The sequence below is a fragment of the Malaya genurostris genome, chromosome 3 (assembly GCF_030247185.1).
Source record: "Malaya genurostris strain Urasoe2022 chromosome 3, Malgen_1.1, whole genome shotgun sequence".
Classification (NCBI taxonomy): domain Eukaryota; kingdom Metazoa; phylum Arthropoda; class Insecta; order Diptera; family Culicidae; genus Malaya; species Malaya genurostris.
Window position 1 is genome coordinate 98,381,195 of NC_080572.1, and position 19,910 is coordinate 98,401,104.

The following is a 19,910-nucleotide window of genomic DNA, read 5'->3' on the forward strand; positions in this document are numbered from 1 at the left end:
ATGAAAAAAATAAACTCAGTCTAGATGACAGACAGGATGTTTTTGATAGGGTAACGTGGCGCCATCATGACACAATTGAGTACTGTCCCAAATAAAGGAATATTCGAAATGACCGTTGAAATGATTGAAGAATCTAATTTGAGTGTCCTGTCTGTTAGTCTGTGTCATTACTACCAAATACGGTCGACGGAATGAACAAGCCAATACTTTTTAGCTTGCTTAGGGTCCGTTCTAAAATTCCTAGTATATTGTATGCCGATTTGTGCTGGCAGAGATTCACATTTTATTTATTTATTTACAATCAACAGACACAATTTGGTCCTAATGATAATTCCTAATAATATTCAGAAAATTTGTACGTATTCTGCTTCGTGACACATTAAAATCATACCCAGATGAAACGCGGTTGAACGATCTCTGTAAACCAATAATAGAACCGTTTGCGCCATAGTTGGTACGTCGTATAGGAAGTCGAAGAAAAGCACTGTTGCGGAGAGCTCTGGGTCGCACATTAATATTAATTTCGTTGAGCAAAACGGGACAGTCGATCCTACCGTTGAATATATCTGCTATTATCAAAGCGCGTGATAATTCTCGTCGCACTTGTAATGTGTCGAGACCCATTAATAACCCGCGACTTTCATAACTAGGTAGTTGATGAGGATCGGTCCACGGCAATCGACGAAGAGCGAAGCGAACGAATCTACGCTGTATTCCCTCAATTCTATGAGCACCGTTCAGGTAGCATGGGTTCCAAACTGCCGAGCAATATTCGAGAGTTGAACGAACAAGCGAGCAGTAAAGCGATTTTAGACAGTGTATGTCTGTGAAGTGCTTAGTTATTCTCATTAAGAATCCTAAGCTACGGGAAGCTTTAGCTACAATGTAACTGATGTGATGCTTGAATGTAAGTTGCTCATCGAGATGGACGCCAAGATCCTTAACGCTAGTAGATCTTCCAATCGAGGATCCATCCAGAAAGTATTCGACATGCAATGGCATTTTTCTCCTCGTGAACGTAATGGCCGAGCATTTGTCTGGATTTACAATCATACGGTTAACTTTACACCAATCTGCGAAGATTACCAATTGCCGCTGGAGAAAGGCTACGTCTTCTAAGTTGCGGATGATGTGATAGATCTTGACATCATCAGCAAACGATAAGCGAGGACCTTCCAAGGCAAAATTGACATCATTGAAGTACAGTAAAAATATTAACGGTCCTAGATGACTACCCTGTGGTATTCCGGATGATGCGAGGAACTCTCCGGAAGTATGATCGTCAATTTTAACTGCTAAACGACGATTCCTAAGATACGACTGCAACCAACGAAGAATGTTCGAACTGAATCCAAGTCTGTCCAACTTAGCAACCGTGATGTCGTGGTTGATTATATCGAAAGCGGAGGAAAGATCTGTGTAGATAACGTCCGTTTGTAAACCGTTAGACATTGCATCAAACACATAAGACAAAAACGATAGTAAGTTTGTGGTTGTTGAGCGGTTAGGCATGAAACCGTGTTGAGTATCGACGATATATTGCTTGCAGTGATTGAAAATTGGTGTCAGTATAACCTTTTCGAACAGCTTTGGTATAGCGCTAAGGGAAGTGATACCGCGGTAGTTGTTTATATCCTTTTTATCGCCTTTCTTGTAGACTGGGAACATAAAGGAGGCTTTCCATAAATTGGGGAAAACTTCTGTAGCGAGAGACATTCGAAACAGTTTGCAGAGGGGAGCGATTACTCCACGCGAGCACTTTTTAAGAATAACTGCCGGTATTCCATCGGGGCCTGGAGAATTTGAGGCTTTCATTCCTACAATTGCCGTCCGTATTGAGTCTTCGTCAATATTGATGCAGTTCAATGAGTTATTAGACAGGGGAACGTTAAGTGCTGCGGCAGCAATTTGCTGCTGAGTCAGGATTTCATTTGAAAAAACCCTAGAAAACTTTTCCGCAAACATCTGGCAGATTTCCTGTGTGCACGAACCAGTACGATCTCCAAAGCTCATTGACGAGGGCAACCCAAATTCTTTCCTTTGCTCATTCACATGTTTCCAGAAATACCTTGGATTTGATTTCAGTTTTCGTTGTACGTTGTTCAAGTAGTTGGCATGGCAGCGCTTAACGGTTTTCTTGTACAACTGATTTATCTGCACGTAGTGATTACGCAGGGAAAATCCTCCATGTTTAGAATACCTCTTTAGAGCGGCTCTTTTGGTCGTTTTCAGATGTCTCGCTTCCGCAGTCAGCCATGGTGGATGCCGGGTCTGCCGTCTCGATCGTTTCGGTACATAGTAGTCGATTGCGTAGCTCATAACATTAGAAAACGTCTGCACAGCAGCATTGACATCATCGTTGTCGAGAACTTCATCCCAGTCGATTTGCGTCAAGAAGTCGGTCATATTGGTGTAGTCGGTTCTACTAAAATTATAGCAGATGATGTCCGTTGGAATGCAGGCGTTCTGTAAGCGATTTGAATCGAGCACAATATGTAGTGGAGGATGATGACGAACGGAATTGACCAGAGGGAACGGTGAAGCACTAATCTTTGGTGCAACATCTTCTCTACTTGAAAAGCAAAGATCCAACATCCGGTTATTTTCATTAACGACAGGATTCGACTGTCGAAGAAGGTTGAGGTTGTAGCCGTCGAGCATGGTTGTAATGCCAATGTGGAAAGTGGAGAGCGCCGGATCAGGAAAGAAGAAACCACCGGAACTTGTTTGCCATTTTATGCTGGAAAAGTTGAAGTCTCCCACAATCAAGATTTCATCTACGGGTAGTACATGAGTGGAAGTAATTTCTTGCAACGACTGTATGTGTGCATCGATTAGCGGTAGATCGCGGCATCGGTCCGGAGGAAGATATATCACACAAAGGTAGAGGGAAAAATTGACCAGTTTCAAACGCACCCAAACCTGCTCCACGCATTTACCAGATGCGGTTTCGATCAGTTGCGCCTTCAAACGACGATGCACTGCGATAAGCACCCCGCCTCCAATAGTTTTTGAGTTATTTAAGGGGCTGCGATCGGTACGGAAGACTTCGTAGTTGGATCCAAAACCTTGAACGGAGAGCGTACAATCACTGAGCCAGGTCTCCGAAAGAGCGATGATGTCGAAGCAATCATCCGAACAAGCCAGCAAATAGTCGGTGATGTGCATGTTCATGCCTCCAACGTTCTGGTAGTACAAGTGCAGCGGTTGACTAGATTGATCGTGCGATGGATAACTGCAAACGACGGGAAGTGAATCAACGCCTGAATCGTTTGAGACTGAATTGTACTTGCCGTCTGAGATGGTTTGGAAGACCCCTTCCGCGTTCCCACTCACAGGGCCGGGACGACTGATGACCGCTGGCTGCAATAGCTCGACTGTGGGGAACGTATCAGGGGCTTCCATGGTGCGAACATCTGTGCATCCCGGTATCCGATTCAAAGCGAGAGGAGGACATCTATAAGTGCGAGAGAGATCAGCACTTGGAAAGGACGGAATATGCAAATACTTGCCGAGATGAGACATTTGGAAGACTCTTTCACCACACCCACGCACAGGACCAGGACGACTGGAGAACGCTGGCTGCTGTGGCACGACTGTGGCGGGGGGTTCGAGAGCTTCCAAAATATCAACTTCAGTGCGTCCCGGTGTGGTTCCATTGTACTCTCATAACGTTTGCCGGGGCGGTGTTCTCATCAAACGGAGCGGGCTGGGTGTTACTTCGTCTACATTCATAACGGTGCTGCATCCATTTTCGTCGGGAATCGGTGGAGAAATATCGATTGGAGGATACCAGATGTTTTGCTTTTTGTTGTCTTCGAACTCGCGAAACAAAACACCTTGTGGCCAGGTGTCGGGATTAAGAGCCGCTTCCCGAAATTTGGGCAGTATCCCAACTTTGAAGGAGACAAAGTTCAGAGTATTTACGTCGACATCTCTTTTCACCAGCGGGATGACCGTGACATCTTCGCTGCACTCTAAACCATCTTTTGTTAGCTGCGAAACCATCTCCTTACTAACGCTGGGGTGAAAACGTGACAAGTAAATCCATACGAGGGAGCAGGGCGTTGGAACTGTGGCGATATTACAGTTATCCGATGGTTTCCGGCAACCTTCCAAGGTTTTACTTGGCTCAGAACTATCTTCCCGACGACGCTTCGCATTGGGACCAAATCCGTCGGGCTTCGGCGGCAGCGGCGACGAAACAGGCACTTTGCGCGAGAGACGAGATATTTGCTGGCTATTCTTTTTAATTTCGGCCTTCAGCTCAGCAAAAATCGATTCTGTTCTCTCTGCGATAGATGCAAATGCGCTTCCAAACGAAGAAACCGAGTCGCGGAAACGAGCAAGTTTGATCAGTTTACAACACTCATCGCATATCCAAAACAGGTTGGGATTTTCGTCCAAAACTTTCAGAAACGGCTTGTTGAGTTTTGCGCATTTCATATGTACCAAATGATGGCAAAAACCTGAACACTCAACAAAATCTTCCTCCGATTTTACAGTTTTGGCACAACGATCACAAGCATTAGCCATAGTGAACAAATCTCAGGATGCCAACAGTGAAATTCAGATGGCGCTTCGGTCGGGTAAGAGAGAGCGTGAAACTGAGTATCTTGATAAAACGATATCTTCGATAGGCGTCACTTCGCGATACGATAGCAAAAGAGCGGCAACGAAACTGACCGAAAAACACCACAAATTATCTTCACTTCACCACGACACAAAAAACTGTCCAATTCTTATCGAGACTACGAGTAACGCAGGAAATAGAAACGAATAAAAACCACTATAAATCAATAAAAAGTGCTAGTGCGTCGATCACACGAACAATGGCGGTACGTTGTTTACAAACACTCGAGATCCGAAATATTGAGCTCAGTATATGAATGTGATTAATTCTTTATTCATCTACTAAGCGTCATTACTACCAAATACGGTCGACGGAATGAACAAGCCAATACTTTTTAGCTTGCTTAGGGTCCATTCTAAAATTCTTAGTAGATTGTATGCCGATTTGTGCTGGCAGAGATTCACGAGATCCGAAATATTGAGCTCAGTATATGAATGTGATAAATTCTTTATTCATCTACTAAGCGTCATTACTACCAAATACGGTCGACGGAATGAACAAGCCAATACTTTTTAGCTTGCTTAGGGTCCGTTCTAAAATCCCTAGTAGATTGTATGCCGATTTGTGCAGGCAGAGATTCACGAGATCCGAAATATTGAGCTCAGTATATGAATGTGATCAATTCTTTTTGTCGTGAATACGACTAACTTTACTATGGGGTGCCTTTTCAAAATTAGCCATATGGAAGAATGGGCAGAACTTAATCGTGAATATCTCGACTTGTATTAATGATAGCAACATAAATCTTTCACCATTTCATCAAAAATATGATCAGGAATTTAGGATAATATTTTGAACAGTGTGAGATAACCACAAACAACTCAAAAATTAAGTTTTCTCAAAACTTTAAAATAATGCGGAAAACTCTTTACTTTCGCTTGGGTTTTTCGCGCAAGGACGACGATTTTGAGGTAGTCAGGCACATATCTTCAACTGAATGCGTATAAAAGGGGAACCGTGGTGAAAATCGATCATTTCTTTTCGTGCGTTCTATGGTAGCAGACGTCGTGGGAGTTAAACCTTCAACCAGCAGCGACGGAAAGTGCACCTTCTGCGTGGTTAAAACCTCAAACGCTCAGGTCGCAACTCTCATTCGCTTGCTGGCCATCAAGACGAGAAGACTGCCATCGCGGGAGTTAAACCATCAACCAGCAGCGATGGAGAGAGCACCTTCTGCGTGGTTAAAACTTCAAACACTCAGGTAGCAACTCTCGTTCGCTTGCTGGCCATCAAGGCGAGAAGACTGCCATCGCGGGAGTTAAACCAGCAGCGACGGAGAGTGCACCTTCTGCGTGGTTAAAACCTCAAACGCCCAGGTAGCAACTCTCATTCGCTTGCTGGCCATCAAGGCGAGCAGACTGCCATCGCGAGAGTTAAACCATCAATCAGCAGCGACGGAGAGAGCACCTTCTGCGTGGTTAAAACTTCAAACACTCAGGTAGCAACTCTCATTCGCTTGCTGGCCATCAAGGCGAGAAGACTGCCATCGCGGGAGTTAAACCAGCAGCGATGGAGAGTGCACCTTCTGCGTGGTTAAAACCTAAAACGCTCAGGTAGTAACTCTCATTCGCTTCCTGGCCATCAAGGCGAGAAGACTGCCATCGCGAGAGTTAAACCATCAACCGGCCGCGACGGAGAGAGCACCTTCTGCGTGGTTAAAACCTCAAACGTTCAGGTAGCAACTCTCATTCGCTTGCTGGCCATCAAGGCGAGTAGACTGCCATCGCGGGAGTTAAACCAGCAGCGACGGAGAGTGCACCTTCTGCGTGGTTAAAACCTCAAACGCTCAGGTCGCAATTCTCATTTGCTTTTCGGTAGTCGTAACGAGGTTTAGAATTCAGAGCCTGCGTGCTGAAACTGGATTCTGGAACTGTATTCCGGAACTAATTTGAGTCTCGAAATTGCAGTTCTAGAATTGAAACTGGATTCTGAGTCTGTTATTGGTTCTAAATGTAGTTCTTGAACTCAGGATTCAGTTCTTTATTACAGACTTCTTCTATTCGGTTCTTTTTAGAACCACTATAATACTCCTAAAGAATTATGCGGAAATTTACTTTACTGTACTCTATACAACCCATTCTGGTAGTCATGGCGAAAAACCGTCTTCAAGTTTCAGAACTTAGTTCTGGAATATGGGTTTAGAATTCAGAGTCTGCGTGCTGAACTAACTCAACTCGTCACTCTTCATCACGAACAGTTTCATAAAAAGTTCTTTTCAGAGCCACCATTTTTTTAATATAAAGAACTATACTGCTTATTTCATAATATTTAATTGCGTTTCAGAATGTTTAATGTAACTAATTTGTAATTTAGTCTAGGCGCATCGTTTAAATTTCTAGTAATGAAAGAGGGGAAAGTTGCACAATTCAAACAATCGATCAACTACCAATTCGAATTCGGAAGCATAAATAAAGCGTGTCATATTCGTATTCACGACATCCAGTTATGTCTCTGACATTACACACCCGTACTTTTTTCATCTACTAGGCGACTTTACTATCAAGAACAATCGACGGAATGAACAAGCCAATACTTTTTAGCTTTCCTTTGGTTAATCCAGAATCTATAGTAGATCGTATGCTGATTGGTGCAGGCAGTGATTTACGAAACACTATAAAAAGAGAGTTTTGTATATGAAGCTGCTGAGCAAGTCTTATGATAATGTCTGGTAGATAAAATACGGTAGGCGAATTCACGTTTTTGATTGGGTTGTGAAGTCCTCTACCAGACGTTATCAATCTATTGAATCGTCTGGTAGGGGAGTTCACACTTTAATTGCAATGCTTGCCGCATGTGGCGCTGCAAGCAATTGGCTAAATAGTTCAGGTAGGTCGATTCTGAGGTAGGACTTTTCACGCAAGTCAACCGCACTATAACATAGAAAAACGTGATCACCAGGTATTTTACATCGTGGGCGGATATAAGGCTACGATTAGGGGTGTCGGAAATTTCGAATTACTCGATTATTTAATAATCGAGTATAATTTTAAAACTAATCGATTGAAATTTATTCGATTATCTGGGTTATTAATCGATTACTCGATTATTTATTCGATTATTACTATGGAATTTTTTTAATTATTCGATTAGCTCAACAATCGAATATTAGTTATAAGCAAATCGATTAAATATTACTCGATTATCTGTTATTAATCGATTACTCGATCGATATTACGACATCCCTAGCTACGATTCTCTATAGCCAAAAACAAGAAAATACAACAACACAAACTTCGCTACTAACCAAAAATAAAACGAAAAAAACTTTAGCAAAACTTTGTTCGAAACAGCATTTAATTTTGTTGCTGTTATTTCATTACATCAAGTGCACAAATAACATTCAACAAATATGGTTTGTGAAAAATGCGAAAAAAAATTGGGCAAAGTCATCACCCCCGATCCATGGAAAGCCGGTGCCCGTAATACAACTGAAGGAGGCGGCAGAAAAATCAACGAAAACAAAGCGTTAAGTAGTTCTAAACACCGATACAATCCCGTGGCCGGTAATTTTGCTCCATGTCGGTAGGTAAATAATGTTTTATTACAAGCAATCACAACTAATTTTATTGGCATTTATAGAATATGCAAGCAAAAGATTCATCAGGCCGGATCTCACTACTGCCAGCAATGTGCTTACAAAAAAGGAATATGTGCGATGTGTGGCAAAAAGCTCCTAGATGTAAAAAATTATCGTCAGTCATCGGCATAATTATCAAAACATTCAATTTTACTGCTAGATTGTGTGTAAATAGCTTTAATTCTATTTATACTTTCAATTACTTTATACACTATAGGAAAACTTTTGGTTTTATGGCATACTTTTTAAAGTATATGAATTTACAAATAACTAAATATCACTGGTCGTTATTCCATTTGTTTCGTCTGTAAAACCTTCCGACGGTTCAGTCTTTTTCCGTTTCTGTGCGTAGCTTAAACTGGCCTTATCGAAATCAAGCGGCAATATACCCAAGTCCCCACTGTAGCGGTTTTTCGCAACCTGTAGATACTTTTTACCTCTAACTGAAGTTAATCTTTTGTCCTGGATTATCAGAACGTTGTCCGCTTCTTGTGAAGCTTTTGCTCCTCCAAAAATCGAACTTGTTGTCAACTCTTCCGTATCACGTTCCTTCCGAGGATGAATTACCAGAGTCACATGACAATTTTTGCGTGTGGCAAATGTTCGGAATGCGGCAATAATTGCATCTTGCTTCCAGTACCGATCTATATGCTTGCTCTCTTCAGAAACGCCCATCATAAATTGCAGATTGTCGATAATGACGTGTTGTATGTCGTGCACATACTGCGTATGTTCAATGGCTTCCATGACAACTTTAATCGATTGCTGACCATGGAAAGTCATAAAATAAAGTTGGAGCTGTTCGAACTGGTCCGCAAAATAGTCGAAATCCGATAGATTTACATCTAACGGTCGACCAGCCATCTGACGCAATAAGGTAGATGCTAACCGAGTGTTTCGAATCTCGAAAGAACCCCACAACGTAGAAACTCCTTGTAATGCTAAATCAAGCGAATAATCTGACATGAAAGTGGTTTTTCCACAACCTGTGGGGCCGGTAAGTACAGTAAGTTCTCCCTTTCGGTGACCTTTTAATAATTTGTTTAGAGTGGGATAGCGTTTCCATTTGACACCCTGCACTTTATCTATATTCTGCAAATCACTCAAAACATCTTGTCGCAAAGCTTGAAATGTGGTTATCGACTGATGTATGATCGGCTGTGCTTTCGAATAGATTGTTTTCAGATCCAGCCCTAAGGACAGTGCTTTCGCTGGTGTGGGATGAGCATCCGTAGGGCGGACGAAAAGGCAACGACGTTCGTCTAACTTTTTGGCATAATTCCGAGCAGTGTCCCAACCGGCGGTATCGTAATTGAACCACATTGTTAACTTCGAATATCTTTCTAATCCTGGTAAACACTGCTGTGGTAAACTTTTCAGATCATGAGGAAGACAAATGGCAGTCGCTAAAATTATTATAGAACAATTAAAAAAAATCTAATACGCCTAAAGAAAGTTCATGTACTAACCGTTAATTTTTGCTGCACTCAATGAGAGCAGATCATGAATGTTCAATACGAGTATAGCATTAGAAAGCTCCTTGGAACTTGGTTTCACTGAAGCACCAACAGTCGCCGTTGTACATCTCAAATAAATTAATCCAGAACAATTCGCTTCCGGGATAGTTTTCTCAACTAGCATTCCACTATTGACATCTTTACTGAGAACTTTGTACCCGACAATTCTAGATTCAACATCTATCATAGGAACATAGAGACATTGATTAGCGTCATCCCAACTGCAGGCAATTTGCATTAAACTTTGCGCTGGAATACCCTGTTTAAGAAAATGGAATGGAAATTAAACTCGATTTACCAATAAAATATTATGCAATACGTACCTCTAAACTGAAGGTTTTGCAAATCTCAATAGCTAAATTATAATCAACATTTATTAAACTATCGGGAAATTTTATTTCATCTTTGGCCTCAAACCTTTTACTTTCCAAAAAAATATCTTTGAGCTTCTGCATCTCCAGCATAGATTTTGCAGTTTTACTATGCGACAAGAAAAACTTTTCAATGTATTCCCACCGGCCCAAATATTGACAAGCAGAACAAGTAAAATGTCCTGTTGTTTTATTGATATAGATTGTTTCTTTTCTCATACTTTGTGAACGATCTGTGTCCTGTCCTGGAACGCTGCTACATATTGGACAAACTGTTCGTATACAAGTGAAACCTTCCGAGTTTTCCAGACTGGACGCTTTGATCGTTTTTCTGATATTGAACAACGACGATGTCCCCAGAGCCGGAATGTCATCCCTACCATCTATGCTATATGCGTTTCGAATCAACAACCAGCATGCTTCATTTTTAGTGGAAAGTAACTGCATATATGCTGTTCGGTTATTTGTATTATAGGAAGTTATTTTCAACATTGGCTGACTCGAGCACATACAAGAATGTAGGAAACGTTTGGCTAACATCCTAACCTAACACATGCTTCTATTTGTAGAAGTTCTAATGCAAACGAATTTTAAAAAATGTAAAAAAAATATGTATATGATAACGCGCAAAACTTACGCAGTCCGTTTAGTGCACATTGTTTACATGATAGCAGTGTTAGCAGACTTCACGATAAGCAAAAACATTTTTTACCACCTCGCCGCTAAGGAAGCTGGTTCCTGAAACCGACGCATTTTGTTTTGGTGGCGTTGTTGTCAACAATATTTTAAGCTACGTTCATACCATACAATCAAACCACACTGGTGTCAAAAGTTCATTTCTTCAAACCCAATATAAATATAACTCTTGTCTAGTATTCTCTGCAAAACAAGTGATTTGACCTCTTTTTGAATAAGAAAAAAAAGTGGTTTGTTATCGTTTGATTATATTCCATCGAAATCATTTCCTTATGTTGGTGCAACCGCATGAAGAAAGATGTGAACACTGCTTAAACACAGCATTTGACAGCGAACTAGAACCAAAAGAACCAAAAATTTCGGCTTCAAGCCAATTGTATGCAGATGACAATCGCACCACCGGGGTGCATTTTACTCGAATCACAAACGAATTTCCAGACATGGCAGTCACGATCTCTTTTTGTCGCACATCTACGGTCCTCCGTGAAACTGGCACCTATGGTGATAAATTTGTTGCACTGCTGAGCTCCCATCATACATTCATAATGCAAATGTCAAACCGTGAGAACACTTTCGATTCGGTAGCTCATTTGTATATATTGATATTTTATGGCACACTTTGGTTGAAATGATAACAATGCAATTAATCTCGCGCTCCATCAAGCGGTGAATGCGGTCATTTCAGAAGGTACCGGAAACGAACCACATTTTTTTAAAATATTTATAAGCACGTACATGTCTTTATTATTTATCTTTGCTCGAATTAAGAGATGTTACGCTGGAATATTTCCGAAAAATTATTCACTATTGAAAAATCTGTTCACCTTTGTTACCATGAGATGGCGTGATGGTGATTTTTTTACATATCCCAGGTATTCAGAAAATTTTAACGTGTTTTTCAATTTACTTGAATATGAACGAATGCAGAGACAAAACCTTACAACAATATTTTTGCTTGTAGCTACAAAACTAGATACTAGATATTTCAATAAATATTTTGATAACATTTTACTTGTGCGTTTCTCTCACACTACCATTCTTATGAGCACACTATCATTCTAACAAAACCTCTCTTAAATTGAAAGTTTTTACGCTCTTCAAAAAAGAACCAACGAACGCTTCCAAATTTACCAAAGATTGTGTGTGTGTGTGTGTGTGTGTGTGTGTGTGTGTGTGTGTGTGTGTGTGTGTGTGTGTGTGTGTGTGTGTGTAAAATTTGTTCATTTAGCGTGGCGAACACTTTCATATGTCACCGCGATCAACACCTTTTTGGGTGCAGCATTCAAATCGTGACACTATTTGTGTGCTACATTCACAGAACCCTAAATTTTTGTTTTGTTGTAGGTTGAAATGAGACGTTAATTTTTGTTTTATTCCGAACGAATTCACGTGTGATTTATGCGACATGGAAATAGAGTAGAGTAAAAAGTGTCCTCCCCGTTTTTCACAAGGTTACCGATTTTTCAATAAGTGTTATTGTTTTGTAGTATTGGTATCTACGAACATGTTCGTGAAATATTTCCTCAATATTTGAATTTTTTATACTATTTTTAGTTACATAAATATTTAAGTAATATTTTTTATAATGCTTCCTGAAACTCAAGTTCTTTTTCGAATTACACGAAACTTTGCAAATGGATAAATAACTATTTTTGTCATAGAATGAAAAAAAATTGTTTAAAAATGTTCAATTTTACTAAACAGTTTACTTGAATTTTCCAAAAAAATCGATATTAAAGTACCTTCTTCACGCGATTTTTGTTTCCGTTTAATGTTAAAATGTTGCATATGTAATTGGTTTTTATAATCAGCCAAAAAAAATTTGTGCTCAAATAGTGTTTTTGAAATATTTGATTTTTTGTGTACGCGCGCTATATGCAAAGTGCACCATGTGAGCGAAACGGCATGGTGCGACAGGTTTGGACAAATAGGCAGAGAAAACGATTTTTTTGCCTTTCTCATCTCAATTTTCTTAAATTGTAGTATTTCGAAGCATTTTTGCTGTAATATATAAGAGAAACTTAATAACATGAGAAAGGCTTCATTACACCATTAAGTAGATTAAAACAGGTGTTTCTATTAGGTATGTACGTACATCAGAAAATTTATTCATCACATATTATTTTACAATTTCGACTCTAGATTGTTCTATCTTTTCCGGTGGTTTGAATAGAACATTTACAACAAATTCCTTGTTTTCGGAAAAAATCTTACATTCGCGTGTAGTTTTCATAGTCATTACGTTTCTCAATCGATATTGCTGTTGTCTATCTTGAATGTCTTGTTCGTTTATCATGCAAATATCAAAGTTTATATTTTTGACTCAATTGGATAAAAATATCATATTCTATACCTACTAGTCTAAACCTGTCCCAGCTCGCTAAGGGGCTGTCCATAAAAGACGTCACGCCGCAAGGGGGAGGGGGGTGTTTCATAAAACGTGACCTTTTGTGACAGGGGGGAGGGGGGTAGGTTTTTGGAATGTGACGTCCAATATTTTCAATGAGCGCATTTTTGAAATACCTAATTATATTACTGCTTTGCCCTATTTCCTGAAAAAATCTCCACAATAAACGTTTACATTCTATATGAAAACGTGTATTTGTTGATGTAAAAGCTTTTTCTTGTAAATTCGGAAATGAGTGATGCAGGAAATCATTTCTGTTGTGATCAGCAAAAGTGCACGGAGGAGCGAGTAAATTAGCGAAATTAATAAATTTTGCCTAATATTAGTAAAAAAGAAAAAGATGCCTTCAAACAGTTTAACTTAAGATGTGCACTGACAATATGTTCAGTAATTTGATTTTCTAGCAATGATAATAGTATATCATAAGAATTTCTTTTATCTGATTCTGATGCATTTCATTCAATGCAGTTTATTAAATTATACTTAATTTGAAAAAGGGCGGGAGATCAACGATTTCAGACGTAGAACATGTCATGTCTTATCTTGACCATATGTGATTTTACTCCATCAACATAAAAGCTTATCGAATCATCCAATGATTGAACTTTCACTGATCAACTAATAATGAAAAGATTCTCCGGCAGTGATCTCGTTTTGATGAGGTTTTGGTCTTTATTTTCTCAGCCCTGTAAGCTACACTAAGGAAATATTATTCTTTACCTAAAACAATAATATATCTGTGTAGCCCTAGGAGAAATAAAACAGATGATTTAAATGTTTCATCAATTCCAACCAAATACTTTTGTTAATTTATATAATTGATATTAATAAAATAATTCCGATGATTTTGTAGATTTATGGATATTTTTTAATCTAATGACAGCATGTAATAAATCGATTTTTCCCTCATATTTGTATGGTTTGTCATACATATTGAGAATTTATTGAGATGAATTTTATTTATTTTGAATTCGTGACACGTGACATAGGGGGGATGTGGGGTCTTTGCTTCTGTGACAATTTGTGACAAAGGGGGGATGGAGAGTCAAAAATCGTCAAAAAAAGCGTGACGTCTTTTAGGGACAGCCCCTAAAGTCGCACTGATGACATCGCACCAAACCCAGCCGCATGCCGATTCGCTCGCGCAGTGCACTTTGCATACGGCGCGCTTACACAAAAATCAAATATTTTAAAAACCCTATTTGAGCACAAATTTTTTTTTTTCTGAATATGAAAACCAATAATATATGCAACATTTTAACATTTAACAGAAACAAAAATCGCGTGAAGAAGGTACTTTAATATCGATTTCTTTGGAAAATTCAAGTAAAAAGTTGAACATGTTTAAACAATTTTTTCTTCATTTTATGACAAAAATAGTTGTTTATCCATTTGCAAAGTTTCGTGTAATTCAAAAAAGAACTTGAGTTTCAGGAAGCATTACAATGAAAAGGTATATAAATATTTATGTAACTAAAAATAGTATAAAAAATTCAAATTTGACGAAATATTTCACGAACATGTTTGTAGATACCAATACTACAAAACAATAACAATTAGCGAAAAATCGGCTACCTCGTGAAAAATGGAGGGGGGGGGGGGGGGGGTCCACCCAGGTCCTTAACAGACGATGCGCGTTCGAGAACAGTTTGTGAAATTTTATACTCGAACATGAATACATACTTTTTACGACTAAAACAAGTTCTCAGTAACGAATATTTGGTTTGATCCACCGCGTACATTAGTCACGATGAAACAAAACATATAAGTTTGTGTCAAGTTACAATTTGTTGATGTTTTTCCCATTCAACATTTATGACCAAAGATTGGCATCCAATAATCAGAACGAAAAGTACAGGTAACACATGGATCAATAAGTCCCGAGACTAAAGCAGAGATGGCGCTCGTAGTAAACCAGTAACCACGTCTTTCTAGAGTACTAACCTTTGCTTGAAATGGGTCAAAATTTTAAGTCTATCACACCAGAAACAGCTGAGTTATCGAGGTTGGAGTAAAGTCGTTTTGTAGTTTGTTTAAAAATATAGAAAACCGAGTTTCGTGTTTTGATAAAACATTTTTTTTAATTAGCATTAGCATTAGCATTAGAGACCGCCCGTGTGTTGCTACTCCGTTATTGATCTGGACCAATTGAGATTGCAAAATGATTTTTTGAAGTAACATGTTTGGGAATAACACATTGTTTCACACTGTGCAAACTGCATTGAACCATGCATGCTGATCAATACCGACGCCGGCCACGTCCGAATGCAGATCTACTTGGGAGGGAAAGGATTGGAACCGAGGAATCCTCTGCATTCCCACATGCATCACAGGAGAGGATACTTTGTTAGTAAATGTTTTAATAATGTTATCATGTGTTTATTGCTCTGGGTAACCGGCTACCAAGAATGTTTTAAAGTATTATGGTTTTATGTGTTACTTTGTACTTGCAATATAACGCACGAAACAGTCAATCTATGAAATTGACAAAACTCCGGACAGCCGGCTGTCGAGTATGCAGTCACTCGTTTATGCATCTACCTTTCGCGTTTTTTTAGTCATGCAAAAAAAACACATGCGGATTGATAAAAAAAAGGTGTCATCTCACTGCTAGGTGGATTAAGCACGTTTTTATAAATGAAACTACGTGATACAAAATAAACGAGCGAATAGGATTTAGACAAAAAAGTTGATTCATTGCATTGAAATATTCTAAACAGTTATTATAAAATCATTTTAAATCACCAAACAAAGGTCAACAGATTTCACACGCGTCTTGATTCTTTAATATTTCCGCTTTATTATTTTAATTATTTATTAAAATTAATAATTGGTTATATTAGTTGATCTGGGCAGCCGGCTACCGAGAAAAATATTGATTTACTGTTTGAAATATTAATATCAAGTGTTTTTTACTATGTATTCAATATACCGATATATGTTATCTCTGTTATTAACTTTGTAATATAAACGGATTTGCGCAATGGTTGATTTTTATCATTCATTTCATAATCCTGAAAGACAATCAATAACATGGAAGAAGAAATCATTCCTAATAAAACTTTTCTCCGAAGCTAGACGGAAATTGATAGGTTGAATAAAGAGATGATTTAGTAAAATAGAGTAATCAGAAGTAAAACATTGAAAATATCTGATAACTGAAAGAAAAAAGAAACTCCTGCAATTGTCGCCTTTTACGACATGGAAGCAGGAACCCAGTGGATCTATTCTTGGTTCATTTTTTTTCCGCCGGATTCCACACGGCATCTAGGCTGGTACAGTCCGGAGAGAGCTAATAGGTACTATCAATCTCCTAGTGGACCCCAGCCCCTATTGATAAAACATTTTTTTTAATGGGTAAAAACACCGTGCAAGCGAAACAATGGATTGAAAAATGTTATCCGGACTCTTGTCTATCAAAAGCAACGATTTGTCGGTGGTTCGCCGAGTTTAAACGTGGTCGTACCGACACAAATGATGCGGAACGCTCGGGTAGACCTGTGGAAGCCGTTACACCGGAAAATGTGAGTGAAGTGACAAAAATTATAATGAAAGATCGTAAAGTGAAGCTCCGTGAGATTGCTGAGATGACACAGATATCATACGGAAGTGCATTTACTATCCTTCATGAAAAATTGAGCATGAAAAAGGTTTTTTACAAGTGGGTGCCGCGATTGCTTTCGATGGAACAAAAACAGCAACAAGTCGATAATTCAGAAAGCAGTTTATCGCTATCTGCTCGCAACAAAAAAGATTTCTTGCGTCGTTACGTGACCATGGACGAAACATGGATACATCACTACACTCCAGAGTCGAAGCGGCAGTCATCTGAGTGGCGCACAGCTGGCGAAAGCCGTCCGTAGCGTCCGAAAACGCAGCAGTCAGCTGGCAAAGTCATGGCATCAGTTTTTTTTTGGGATACGCATGGCGTGATTTTCATTGACTACCTCGAAAAAGGTAAATCGATCAACAGTGATTATTATATTGACTTACTGGTGCGTTTGAAGGAGGAAATCGCAAAAACGACCGCACATGCAGAGAAAAAAAAATCCTTTTTCATCAAGACAATGCACCCTGCCACAAGTCGATGAAAACAATGGCGAAATTGAACGAATTGGGTTTTGATCTGCTTCCCCACCCCCCATACTCGCTAGATTTAGCCCCCAGTGACTACTGGCTCTTTGCTGATCTTGAAAAAATGCTCCAGGGAAAAAGATTTGGCTCAAATGAGTAGGTCATCGCTGGAACTGAAGCTTATTTTGAAGCGAAAGATAAATTTTTTTATAAACATAGTATTGAAAAATTGGAAAAACGTTGGAACCATTGTATTACCCTAAAAGGTGATTATGTTGATGAATAAAAAATGTTGTTTCCATTGTTAGTCTCGGGACTTATTGATCCATGTGTTATGTAATGTCAGAGACATAACTAAATGTCGTGAATACGAATAAAACTGACACCCTTTCTTTATACTTCCGAATATCATTTAGTTGATCGATTGTGTGAATTGTGCAAGTTTTGCCCTTTTACGCTACTAGAATTTGAAACGATACAAACTACAGTACATATTAGTTACATTAAAAATTATGACACACAAATATTACGAAATAACCAGTATAGTTTTTTATGATAAAATAATGGTGGTTCTGAAAAGAACCTTTTATGACGGCGTTCGTGATGGAGAGTGACGAGTTAAGTTCAAATTCCGATGAATACCATAGACTTCCGATGGATACCGCTGACTTCCGTTATCTATTTCCAGGCTGACCTGTTGTCCATGGGTGCGATACTGATATGTGATCTGGTGGAGTCTCCTGCTTCTTCCGCTTGCGGTAACAAGCTTTGTATTTCGCTTGGAGATTCCTCGATCGCACCATAATTAACACGATGACAACGACAGCCAAATTCAAAATGAATGGCTTCTGAGTCGGTGCTATGCATTTTATATAGCAAATCAGCAGAAAGTTTACTACAAACTACAACTACAGTATAGTGAAGTAAAATTTCACATAATTCTTTGGGTATAAAATTATGGTTCTAAATGGCACCTTAGAGAATTTTGATGTCTATTATTTCATTTCGGATTTCAATATTTCAGTAAAAGAAACTATCAAAATCCTGTCCGGAATTAATTTCAAGCATCCCAGATGGGCCAAATTTAATAATTCTCTAGGATATTAAACACTGATTGGATATGCATGATTCTAAACACTGTTGCGAATTTAGCACTGTGAAAATTTCAAAATAACTAATCAAATTATCTTAGTTTTGCACTACACAGCTAATTTTAATTTTCGATTTACAAAGAAGCAATCTTTATAGTTCTTTACGTAACATTTAGAGCCATTAGAACGCCTGATTTTATATAATGTTGTCCACTTTTCGTTTTCTTTCTCCCCAATGCAAATGACCAGTAGCTCTGCTGTCTGACGCTCCCCTTTTATAACGTTCAGTTGAAGATATGTACCTGTCTACCACAAAATCGTCGTCCTTGCGCGAAAACCCCAAGCGAAAGTAAAGAGTTTTCTGCGTTGTTTTCAAATTTTGAGAAAACTTAATTTTTGAGTTGTTTGTTGTTATCTCACACTGTTCAAAATATTATCCTAAATTCCTGATCATTTTTTTTTTTTGACAAAATAGTGAAAGAATTATGTTGCTGTCGTTAATACAAGTCGAGATATTCACGATTAAGTTCTGCCCATTCTTCCATATGGCTAAATTTGAAAAGGCGCCCCATAATAAAGTAAGTCGTATTCACGACCAAAGATGACGTAGCATTTAGTGGCATTTAAAACCATTTTGTTGATGTTACACCAATTAGTTGAATTATCCAACTGTTCTTGTAGGAACTCTGAGTCAACTGCAGATTTGATTATCTAAAATATTTTGAAGTCATACCTTCATACACTTGATCGAAAATTTTGGATCGTTGAGATACAATAAAATTATAAATGATCCAAGGTGACTTCCTTGAGGAACTCCAGAGGTAACAGCTTCCTTGTTCACATAGGTTTCTTCTAAAGCTTGCTTCATTCAGAATTGGAACAAACTTTTGCTCATAGTGTGGCACTCCTGGTGGACGGATTTGGAAGTTCGTGGCGCCCACGTGTCGGGAATTTTGTCAGCTTCACGTATGAATTTTGACATTCCGCAAATCGACTGTACTTTGTAAACAATCAACACAAAAGTCGAAAGAAAGGATAAAATTGTGCACAGTTATTTGGAAAATCCATTATGGTCTGCATCTAGGCTAGCTAGACAGCTGAAATTACCCAGAAACACCGTATAGCGCGTTATCAAACGGTATAAGGAAACATTTACGACGATTCGGAAGCCTCAAGCCAATCGTTGGAGTGGAACTGTCGACCTGAAACTGCGTGGTAAGATTTTGAAGACGATTAAGAGGAATCCTAATCTATCGGACCGTGATTTGTCCAGAAAATTCGGTGCTGCCCATAGTACCGTGAGGAGAACTCGACTCCGGGAAGGAATCAAATCGTATCGAGCTAGCAAACAGCCAAATCGGACCATAAAACAGAATAGTGTGGTCAAAATTCGTGCTCGGAAACTATATGACCAGGTTCTGACCAAGTTCGACAGGTGTCTTCTGATGGACGATGAAACCTATGTCAAGGCTGACTTCGGGCAAATCCCAAGTCAAAATTTTTTTCTTGGCAACGGCTCGGGGGGATGTTCCACCCAAATTTAA

General features: G+C 39.0%; 3 protein-coding genes across 5 annotated transcripts; 1 reads left to right on the plus strand and 2 right to left on the minus strand.

The window, feature by feature from the left end:
• Nucleotides 1-3,666: 3,666 nt before the first annotated feature.
• On the minus strand, nt 3,667-4,536 carry LOC131433896 (uncharacterized). The gene has a single exon (XM_058600503.1). It carries the CDS (start codon nt 4,534-4,536, stop codon nt 3,667-3,669), a length of 870 nt encoding a protein of 289 aa, XP_058456486.1.
• Nucleotides 4,537-7,819: 3,283 nt separating this feature from the next.
• On the plus strand, nt 7,820-8,466 carry LOC131437303 (cysteine-rich PDZ-binding protein). Its single transcript, XM_058606570.1, has 2 exons — nt 7,820-8,155; nt 8,213-8,466. The coding sequence occupies exons 1-2, from the start codon at nt 7,983-7,985 to the stop codon at nt 8,340-8,342; spliced, it is 303 nt and encodes a 100-aa protein (XP_058462553.1). The 5' UTR covers nt 7,820-7,982; the 3' UTR covers nt 8,343-8,466.
• On the minus strand, nt 8,370-12,315 carry LOC131437302 (mitochondrial DNA helicase). 3 transcript variants are annotated; one of them, XM_058606568.1, is made up of 4 exons: nt 10,145-10,234; nt 10,051-10,082; nt 9,680-9,986; nt 8,370-9,616 (listed from the first exon to the last, which is right to left on the minus strand). In XM_058606568.1, exons 3-4 carry the CDS (start codon nt 9,963-9,965, stop codon nt 8,481-8,483), a joined length of 1,422 nt encoding a protein of 473 aa, XP_058462551.1. In that variant the 5' UTR covers nt 9,966-9,986; nt 10,051-10,082; nt 10,145-10,234; the 3' UTR covers nt 8,370-8,480. The 3 variants fall into 3 exon arrangements, with proteins under 3 accessions (XP_058462551.1, XP_058462550.1, XP_058462552.1); XM_058606567.1 differs by having other exon boundaries at nt 10,051-12,315; XM_058606569.1 differs by lacking the exons at nt 10,051-10,082; nt 10,145-10,234 and adding an exon at nt 10,736-12,313 and having other exon boundaries at nt 9,680-9,907.
• Between the last annotated feature and the right edge of the window lie 7,595 nt (nt 12,316-19,910).

What these genes read in the sequence shown, in the direction of transcription:
- LOC131437302 (XM_058606567.1), bottom strand. Translation starts at nt 10,638, where the DNA reads ATGTTAGCCAAACGTTTCCTACATTCTTGTATGTGCTCGAGTCAGCCA. An exon ending in GCAAAACCTTCAGTTTAGAG is followed by an intron (nt 9,987 to 10,050) that starts GTACGTATTGCA and finishes TTTCTTAAACAG; the next exon opens with GGTATTCCAGCGCAAAGTTT. An exon ending in GAGTGCAGCAAAAATTAACG is followed by an intron (nt 9,617 to 9,679) that starts GTTAGTACATGA and finishes TAATAATTTTAG; the next exon opens with CGACTGCCATTTGTCTTCCT.
- LOC131433896 (XM_058600503.1), bottom strand. Translation starts at nt 4,536, where the DNA reads ATGGCTAATGCTTGTGATCGTTGTGCCAAAACTGTAAAATCGGAGGAA.
- LOC131437303 (XM_058606570.1), top strand. Translation starts at nt 7,983, where the DNA reads ATGGTTTGTGAAAAATGCGAAAAAAAATTGGGCAAAGTCATCACCCCC. An exon ending in GGTAATTTTGCTCCATGTCG is followed by an intron (nt 8,156 to 8,212) that starts GTAGGTAAATAA and finishes TGGCATTTATAG; the next exon opens with AATATGCAAGCAAAAGATTC.